Source organism: Sorex fumeus, unplaced genomic scaffold (assembly GCF_029834395.1).
Source record: "Sorex fumeus unplaced genomic scaffold, SorFum_2.1 ptg000063l, whole genome shotgun sequence".
In the NCBI taxonomy this organism is placed as follows: Eukaryota; Metazoa; Chordata; class Mammalia; order Eulipotyphla; family Soricidae; genus Sorex; species Sorex fumeus.
This window is the reverse complement of record NW_026606120.1, coordinates 51,393,953-51,404,361: the sequence shown is the minus strand read 5'-3', so window position 1 is coordinate 51,404,361 and position 10,409 is coordinate 51,393,953. Positions and strand designations below refer to the sequence as shown.

The 10,409-nt window shown below is 40.3% G+C and overlaps 1 protein-coding gene across 7 annotated transcripts in view; it reads right to left on the bottom strand.

Annotated features, from left to right (window-relative positions):
- Positions 1-335: 335 nt before the first annotated feature.
- The window catches only part of RHOT1 (ras homolog family member T1), a 70,849-nt gene continuing 60,775 nt past the window's right edge, over positions 336-10,409 (bottom strand). For 4 of the 7 annotated variants that reach the window (XM_056126936.1, XM_056126938.1, XM_056126937.1 and 1 more), the window contains one exon: positions 336-1,457. In XM_056126936.1, coding sequence (XP_055982911.1) covers positions 1,340-1,457 — 118 coding nt within the window. In that variant the 3' untranslated portion in view covers positions 336-1,339. Of the gene's footprint in view, positions 1,458-3,048; positions 3,193-10,409 lie in introns of all 7 variants that reach the window. The other 3 variants (XM_056126941.1, XM_056126934.1, XM_056126935.1) reach the window with 1 other exon arrangement.

The following is a 10,409-nucleotide window of genomic DNA, read 5'->3' as shown; positions in this document are numbered from 1 at the left end:
TGGCCCAGATTTCCTCTCATTCATACAAATCATCCTGGTCTACTTTCATAATGAGTATTACCGTTTTATTTAAAAAAAAAAAAAACCTCTCAAGGCTGGGGAGATGGCTCTAAGGGCTGCAGCACATGCACCAGCTCTGAATGCGGGAGCCGCAGGCTTGATCCCTTAACATCACATGGTCCCCTGGATACCACCAGGAGCAGCCTGGAACCAGCAGCCCTGGGCACTGCTGAGTGTGGCAATTCCAAGGGGATTTTCAAGGTCAGGAGGACAGAGACCAGGGATGAACTCACACATGTACAGAAGCATTTACTTTGCAAGACAGAAACTCCAGATCACAGTACACAGCAATTATTTATTTAAATACTTGAAAAGGTCAATGATGGAAAAAATAGGTTTATCATGAGTTTATATTCGTTAGATTTATTTTACCATTAAAAAAAGTGCTGCTTCTAGGTTATCCTAGCCAGAGAGAACACTTCATAACACATGCAGTTACTGTGATATGCTATCATAGACACAGCCATTATAGAAGGATTTTACACTTTGGGAAGAAATTTAATAGTCGTAATGATGACTGTTTATTTAAACTAAAAACATTGATAATATACAAATTGTTTTTTTTCCTCATTTGATTGAAAGGGTTATAAAAGTCAACATACTGATAAAGGAAGCAACATAATCTCCTAGGTGACACCACTGCTAAGGGCCGGGGCTTGCTCCTTCCTGAAGGGAGAGCCTGGCCCGGCTCCCGCTGGTCCCGGCTCCCTGGCTTCTGGCTTCGTGGCTGGCCTACCATAAGTGACTAAAAGAAAACTGTGTTGGTAAGTGGACACTGACTCATTTATTTTTAAAAATGGAGAGAAAATGGCAAATTGCGCCTCATGTACTTAAAGAACCCAAAGGATCGTTTAGCGTAAATGTGAAATAAATAAGCAATCCATGAGTAAATACAATCTCCGAGCGGACTTAAACCTAGGAGAGTGAGCCAACTGAGCACTGACAATGCCATGTAGAAACATCTGGAAACATCCTTTCTAGAACTCAGTCTGGGAGACCGTATCTTGCTTGAATATGTACATTATTTACAAAATATTCCCTTTTGGCCTCTGAAATTTAGCCATTTTAGTTTGGCTGTTAAGCTGTTTTCTTTCCATATGCTAGCCAATACTGCAGTTATAACTATCATTAAAATACTCTTATGCATGAATTACAAATATTAATAAAGTAACTCTGCATGTATAAATATCTCAATATTTCTAGCAGAATTTAAAGCATTCAGAATGTACACAAAATTATTTGCTTTATTTTTTGGTAGGGCCAGTAATTTTTTTTTTAATCATCGCTGTTTCAATAAAGCTTTGTACATAGCAAAGCCCAAGACTGCAAAAACAGTAGCACCAAAACTTGCTCGAAGCCAAAACGTGGAGCTCTTGAGGTCAGCTTGTGTCACGTGCCTGTAGTCAGAAAATACAATTAATATTTAAAACATGGTTAGTATTAAAACACCAGTTATAAAGCAGTGTACTTTTAGGGAAGTATTAACACACTTGTCAGGCTAATTGCATACAATAATGCTTACAAAAAATGATCAAGAGAGACACCTAACCTATACATTACTTACACGTAGGCATTAACAGAGACAAATGTCTTTACTGACAATGCTACAACTTGGGAGTTAATAACATCTTTTTTTTTTTTTTTTTTTTTTTGGCCACAGCCAGCCTGCGCTCAGGGCTTACTCCTGGCTCTGCATTCAAGAATCATTCACAGTTCTGCACTTAAGGGACCATATGGGACCCTGAAAATTGAACCCAGGTCAGCTGCATGCAAGGCAAGCACCTTACCTGCTGTATTATCTTTCCAGCCCCAATAGCATCTAAATTTTTATATATTTTCTTCACATGGGAAACAGGGGGATGTAGACAAATCAACCCACTACTCTCTGTAAGACCACCAAATTCTATCAAATGAGGTGAGCTGAGATCTTACAATGTGAGGGCAATTTCAGGACCTCAATGAGCAATGTTCAATCCCAAGGAACTACAAGGTATGTTGTAAGCAATGAAGTGACAAGTGATAATACTTTTCTAAGAGTAATGCTTAAAGTGAATTTTGGAAACATCAATCCCCATTAAAGTTCACCAAAAATATCCCAAAGGGGGAGGAGTAAGATTTACCAAGTTTATATTAATTTGGTTACTGATGATGAAAGAACAAAAAGAGAACAAGTATACACCAAACCCTGGCGTTAGTTAGACAGGAGGTGATAATGGTACCAACCAAGGATACAATGTAACAGGATGACTGAAGATCAGTGACATAAAAGCAGCTGTATCATGTATGACACGAACAGGGACAGTCTGTACCACAGAGTCCGTGAGCATGCGCAGATATAATACTGCTAAGCCCCCTCGAGAGTCTCAAGTATGACAGCTTACCATGAAGAGGAAAAAGCTTTAAAGCAAAGGTTGGAACACTGTACTTGAGTGGCACTGATGTTTTAGTTACGTGAATGCAATTGAGGTGGTGTAGAAAAAGCACAGAATTAAGTGTTTATGGAAACTCTTTTGAGTTATTTTGTAACTGTGTTAAATAAAATTAGAGCAGAAGTCAGACATCATTAAGAGCCACACACTGACATAGGCAAAAGAGTTAAGAGCCAAGAATATCAACTATACCAAACTAGCTTGCCTTGGTCATACTTAAAGAGTGAAAGTCAGATTAGTTGTCACAAACCCCCTAGAAACACGTCTGGAACACAAGCCAGGGTGCTCCATGCTGCTCACCATGGCAAGACGACATACAGCACACTCCAATTAGTCTCCCCACTTAAATTTTTTAAAAAGAGCCACTCCTTTATATAATGATTATTTTACAAAGCAAAGTGATAACAGGTTCATTCCACCTTGTGAGTTAGTTCTTCCAGCAGGCAAAGGGTTTTTTGCTCATTTTTTTTTTTAAAGTTAGGGAAGAGAATGCTGGGTTTCAGCTTTTCCAAGAGGAAAAACTCCACCAAGGCCAAGCACTGCTCGTGGGAAATGTTACCTGGCTTCAAGAAAAAGTGGACCACGAGATGACTCCATGAAGATGGACTCTTCGACGGAGTTGACGGCGTGCACCTGGTGGGTAATACTGCCCTCGGCGTCTGCTAACAGCATGGCACCCCACTCGGCTACCTGGGCTCTTAACCTTTTATACACATGCACACAGTTTGCGGTTCACAGCAGAGCTCACACAAGAACTGAAAATAACGTCTCTCAATTACATACCCCACACACAGCTGAGTGGCTCCCCTGTACGAAGCCATCTCATGCTTTCTCGCATTTCAAATAAACATATTCTACAGCAGATTGACAAACTTAAAACTGCCTGTATGTACTCTTGTAAAATATACATCAAGGAAAAAAGGCTGAGGCTGCCAGTCACATCACAAACGTGGGTCTGCAGATCCCTTTGGAGATCTAACTTGGCATACAGGAGACTAAACAAAGCCCTCGAAACCTGAATCCTCAGCAATACCTGACAGTATCTGGTGATCATTCAAGATGAGGCCCATAAGTTTGTAGCTGTTGCTAAATCCCGACTACTCAATGATATCACATGCATGCCAGAAAATCTGAGTCCAACATCCTAAATTCACAGACCATCAAGGACCTATGTTGAGAACTTCAAAGTTCATGTGCTCATGTCAACAGAATTTAAAGTGAGAACACAGATTTTGGTCTCTAATTTCCATGGATCTTTACTCACTCAGGATGAATTTTTCTGTATTATTTTCCCTCCTAACTTATGGGAAGAAAGAGGTTGGGATTTAAGATGTAATTGGGGCTGAAGAGTTAGTACAAAGGACAGAGGTTAAGGAACTGGCCTTGCACGTGACTGATGCCTGTTTCAACCCCAGCACCTCATATGGTCCCCTACCACGAGTAATCCCTGAGCATAGCTGGATGGGACCCAACAAGGCCCTCACAAAATAAAATAAAAACCCAGCTAGTTTATAATCACACTACAATCAAAATAATTGCTGATATTTTTCAAGCATGGAATCTGTTCCTCACAGCTCTTTTGCTGTATTTTAAGACAGTATTACCATTCATGAAATAATATATTCTGACATATGTGCTAAATTTTCCTTTGCATTTCATAAAAGTAGTTCTCATTTCCCCCAAGAAGTAGCCTACAGAATAGCAGTACACATAGACATACATGTTTTAATTTGGTCTGGGAGGAAGGGGGTTTGAGCCGTACCTCGGGCTTAGGGGCTATTCCTGGCCCTGTGCTCAGGAGTGACCCCTGGCGGTACAAGGATTCAAAGCAGCGCTGGAGGGATGCCAGACAAGTGCCTGAGCCCCTGTACTAATAGCTCTCTGGCTCAGGAGATCATATTTCGATATGGGAAACTATGCTTTTAGATATGAAAAGTTAGAGAACTATTTTATGCCTTTACCATATGCACTTAATAGCTGCATAGGTCAGGCTCCACATAAAAGAGAATGCAATTAGGATGGCCACTGCTTGGCTAACAGACACTCTTGACAAAGAATAGTGAGATCTGAACTGCATTCCCTGAGCATCAAGAACTGAGCCCCTTCTGCATTTCAGGTCTCAAGTGAAACAGCAATTTCACAAAGTTGCTTCTTAGCATTCTAAACTCAAGCAAAACTAATTCACAATTCAAGAGCATTATTTTCAATCTGAATCAAAAAAATTATAGTACCAAAATACTACTTTTTCTTCTTAAATTTTATTTTCTTCTCACCTAGTAAAACATAGGAAGTGGGGCCGGGGAGACAGCCAAAGGGCTGAAGGGCATGCGGGAGCCTTGGGGTCAAATCTGGGCACCACGTGGCCCTCTGAAAACTAAGTCAGCAGTAGCCCCTGAGCACTGTCAGGTGTGACCCAAAACAAATAAAAACCAAAAAAAAAACCCCAAAAAACCCAATGTATATGTGTAAAATTTTCTTTTTTTTTAAAACAAACAAAAACCTACTGATAAACCAGAGCCACATTTTTCTATTCTGTGTGGAGTAAGATAATTTAGCTTCAGCAGCACCTCTTTATAGAACATCAGAAATGATGACTAAATACTAGAAAATAATCTAAGTTAAGCATTTAAAGCGTGTCAAGACTCCGTGGTTCTTTGGAGGAAAACTATGTGTAGGGTAGTGGATTTCGGGCTTAGCGGTGCTGAGTGTGGAGTCGCTGGATGAGCAGTCTTCTGATATGGCCCTTACTAAGGCTGTTCATTAATAGAGAAAAATGTTTCATATTTCAGCAAAGAAAAAAAAAGTCAGTTTTAGAACTGGTTCTGTGGATAGTTACACAAGGGATAGACCGGGGTAACCAAAATCTATGTATTTTTGCACAGAATGCCTCATGAGCACACGAGATACTTGGCTTAACTCTGCAATTTATAGCGACTATTTTAAAAAAGCTTTTTTTATTGGTTCAATATACTCAACCAAAAATCATGGGGCTGGAGAGAGAGCTCAAGAGGCCGAGTGCATGCTTTGCATGTGGGAGGTCCGGGGCTGATTTCTGGCACCGCCATGTGTATAACAATGAGGCTATTATTTAAAATAATGTGTTATTATATAACATTATTATATAACACCACGGTGTTAGCATGGCTGGGAGTGATAACCAAGCACAAAGCCAGGAGAAGACCTTGACCTTGAGCACCATCAGGTGTGGCTCCCCACCAAACCAAAAATTTAACCAAGCCCAAGAATATTACCACATTTCAAACACAAAATAATCATCTTTTAAAGTCTAACTTATCCTAGCTGTTTCCAAATAGGGTAATTTTATATCTTGATCATAAAACTCTACTGCAGAGACTCAAAAGTCTGTAATAATTAGAATTTGAAGAGGTAGAATACAGAATGGCCCAATTATCAATTAACCTGGCCTTAAATTACAGGCTAGATACTGTTGAAAGACCCAACTACCACCTTTATTTCCCCTCCCACCATACAATTTCTCTGAAATAAATGTGAAATTCCTATTTTTCATATCACAACTTTATCTTTTTCAAACACAACACCAAGGTATACACATGCAAGAACACAAATGTTCTTGCACTTTATAATTAACACATGGGTTTATTACTTCAGACTTAAATTTTTTTCCCTTATTTTTTTGAGGTCATGCACGGCAATGCACAGGGGTGACTCCTATCTCTGCACTCAGGAATCACTCCTGGTGGTGCTCAAGGGACCATCTGGGATACTGGGACTCAAACCTGGTCGGTTGCATGCCAGGCAAAAGTCCTACTCTCTGGGGCTGGAGATATAGCACAACGGGTAGGGCGTTTGCCTGGCACGCAACCGACCCGGGTTCAATTACCAGGATCCCATATGGTCCCCTGAGCACCGCCAGGAGTAACTCCTGAGTGCAGAGCCAGGAGTAACCCTGCATCGCTGGGTGTGACCCAAAAATCAAACCCGCCCCTCCAAAAAATAGTCCTACCTGCTTAACTATCACCCTAGTCCAAAGAAGCCTATTTAAGCATATAATAGGTGCAACCTAAAGTAACCAGAACTAACAGGTATTATATATAACTTTTTTTTTTTGGCTTTTTGGGTCACACCCAGCGATGCACAGGGGTTACTCCTGGCTCTGCACTCAGGAATCACCCCTGGAGGTGCTCAGGGGACCATATGGGATGCCGGGAATCGAACTCGGGTTGGCTGTATGCAAGGCAAACGCCCTACCCACAGTGCTATTGCTCCAGCCCCTATAACTTTTTTTTTTGATGGGGTGGGGTTGGGGGAGCCCAAGACAGGTGGTGATTAGTGCTTATGCCTGGTGGTGATTGGGGAACCATATGGCTTGCTGGGGATCAAACCCAGGTAAGCTGCATGTAAGGACTTACCACTTATCCCACCAGCCCTCACCAAACATAACTTTTTTTTTGGGGGGGGGGGGATATGTGGGCGAGATTCGGCAGTGCTCAGGGCTTACTCCTGACTCTGCACTCAGAGATCATTCTGGCAGTGCATGGGAAACCTTATGGGGTACCAGGAATGGAACCCAGGTTGGTCACATGCAAGGCAAGTGCCCTACTTGATGCACCATCGCTCTGGCCCTGAGTAACTTTTACATTGTTTGGTTCTGGGGTCTAGCTAGGGCTCCTGCATGCAAAGCATGTGCTTTGGTCTTTTGGCTTATCTCCCGAGCCCCCTCAAATATAAAATTTTCCTACTCACACTTCACATATCTTAAGTTGAAAACTAGTACCAAGATCTCCAAAATAATAGTTTTCTCTTTTTAAATATGCAATAGCACAGTGGGCAGGGCATTTGCCATGCACGCAGCCAACCCAGGTTCGATTCCTCTGTCCCTCTCAAAGAGCCTGGCAAGCTACCGAGAGTATCCTGTCGACAAGGCAGAGCCTGGCAAGCTACCCATGGTATATTCCATATGCCAGAAACAGTAACAACAAGTTTCACAATGGAGATGCTACTGGTGCCCGCTCCAGTAAATAGATGAACAACGGGACCACAGTGCTACAGACAGTGCTACAGTGTTACATTTTATTTTATGGATTTTGGTACTGGGGCCATAGAGCAATTCTCAGGGCTTTCAGAGGGGTCATGTGCAGTAGCAAGATAGAATGTGGATTGGCCACGAGGAAGAGAAGTGCCTTTACCTCCTCAACTATCTCTCTGAAACAATATTCTGATTTTTAAAATAGTCTTACAGACCTTCCTGTCTTTTTTTGTGGGGGATGGGGGGAGTGCTCAGGGCTTACTTCTAGTGGTGGAATTGTAAGCTATCTCCCTGACCCTCAGTCAACACTTTAATTTGTTTGGTTCTGTTCAGTGGCCACACCAGACAGTGTTCAGAACGTACTCCTGGTTCTGTGCTCAGAGATCACCCTTGGAAGGGCTCAGAAGACCACATGTGGTACTCAGAGTTAAACTCAGCTCAGTCATATGCAAGACAAACACCTTATGAGTGCTACTTTACAGCCCCAACGTTCCTACTTTTATCGTCTCAAATATTTTTGCTAAAGTATTTTTTAAAACTTGATTTTCAATAATTCATTATTGATAACAATTTTAATAATGGTAATTATCTGAATTAGAAGGCAGAAATACTTTAATAAGATACTTCTCAAACTAGGTCAAGACATGAACATATAGTGTCCACCCCAAATGACTTGGTAAACAAATAAGGAAATTGTTAAATGTGCAAGCCCAAGTGGCAGGGTACCTTGGAAAGAAGGACACCCATGTATATCAATGTCACCGACACTTCAACAAGCATTCAGAGAATCAAAATTTACAGATGCTCTTAGACACAGGGGAAACACTCCACAGAACAATACTTAAATATCAGAGCAAGCAAATTTCACCTGGTTATGTCCTTTCATAAATTTAATATTTTTTTCAATTTTCAAAAAATTGCAAGCAGCAACTTAGCACAAATTTTTGTATGAGTTTTAATTGTAGGACTATGTACTGAAGCTCAAAGAAAGGCTTTATAAGGACCTTCACATATGGTAAGTAGAAGTTTCTTGTGTAACTTCTTCCTTATATATATAGAGAACACAGATCTTCCTTAGATACAGTATTTTACTAAAACATAACAGACTGAGAATGCGTAATCCTTACAGAATCTCTGTAACATTAAGCTGTCCAGGAATCTACTTCTTTAGAAGGTTATTCTCTGAAAAGACAGTTCATTTTGGTCTGCTGACAGTAAATCCTTTCTTCAAAAAAGCACTCCTATGTTAAAAAAAGATTTTAAACTGCTTTAAGAATTTAGGTGACTGCTAGAGCAATGCAACAAATGAAGTAAAGTCATTAAGGAATGGCTTAAAATAAATACATCATATAATCAATTAAAATACATTAAAAATAGGGGGAAAGATACAATGGTAAATGTTGAGTGTCAACACACTATTAGGTAGGTCTTTGTAAATATTCAAGTCTGAACTATGCCCGTCCTTTGTAACTAAAGTAAAATGCTGGGAATCAAACTTAAGAATTGACATGAACAAATAAGTTATACGGTTGATGCAACTAATGGTAAACAAAAAATTCTATTAAATCCTAAAATCCTTTGGCTTAGACATCCTAAAGCCAAAGGATTTTAGGATTTAATAGAAATTTGATAGATTTCAGGCCAGAGAGGTAGTATATTGGGTAGGGAGCTTGCCTTGCACACGGTAGACCTGGCATCCCATATGGTTTCCTGAGCACTGTCAGGAATAACTCCTGAGCACAGGGCCAGGAGTAACCCCTGAGCATAGGAGGGTGTGCCCCCCCAAATAAAAATCAGCAACCAAAATTAGTCATTTGACCACACAGTAATCATCGTCCAAAGGTATATATATTATTTCCAGTTATTCATAAATTACTGTAAAAAAAAACCCAAGCTTATCTAGATCAGAAGGGAAAAAGCATAATGACAAAAAGAATAAAGCTACATGTTAGACATGTACTTTAACACATCTCATGTGTTAAATATGCATTCAATTAAACTGAAAAGAAAAAATCTTTCACTACCTTCTACTTAAAATATGTAGAATCAGTAATATGCTAATAGAAGATAATATATTTTTGGCTAAAGATAGCAAGAGAAAAAATGAAACATGACAGAAATAAATCTGTTGAAACTAGCTACGTATAAATTAAATAATTTTATTAGCAAGAAGGACTGAGGTCACTGATAATGTAAGCCAAGTTTCAAGAAGAAATTTTAACGGGCTGTTTTAAAAGATACTTAAAAAAATACACAAAAAAACCCCCAAAAAAGCAGGTCCACATATTCACCGTGGTCCCACTTCACCCAGCTCACAGTGGACTCCTTTCTAAACCAGATTCATCTCATAGAGAAGGGAGCTCCAAAAAAGGGTGTTGGGAGAATCCTTCCAGGATGAGAGATGCATGCTGAAAGTAGACCATAGGCCAAACATGACTGCCACTCAATGCCTCTTTTGCAAACCACAGCACCCAAAAGGACAGAGAAAACAAAAGAGAATGCCCTGCCACAGGGGTGCGGTGAAATACTGGAAGCATTGGAGGTGGAGAATGGGCACTGGTGGAGGGATGGGTACTCAATCATTGTATAACTGAAACCCAAGCACAAAAATTTGTATGTCTACAATTGTACCTCATGGTATTTCACTAATAAATTTTTTTTTTTTTAAAAGCAGATTCTTAAAGCAGTGTGGAATGAAAAAGTCTAAGAGGAGGTTCAGGGAGATGGGCTGGGTTTAACCTGAGAGCCAAGTCTCAAACACGTACTCTCTCCAGATGTAATCCCTACTTCCATGAACAAAAGCACAGTAAAATAGTACGCTAGCTTGAGATAACTTCTATTACCAATATGGCAGGCTGGGGATTACATGGAATGCCAGGGATCGAACCACCTTCCTCTTTCCCTCTCTCTCT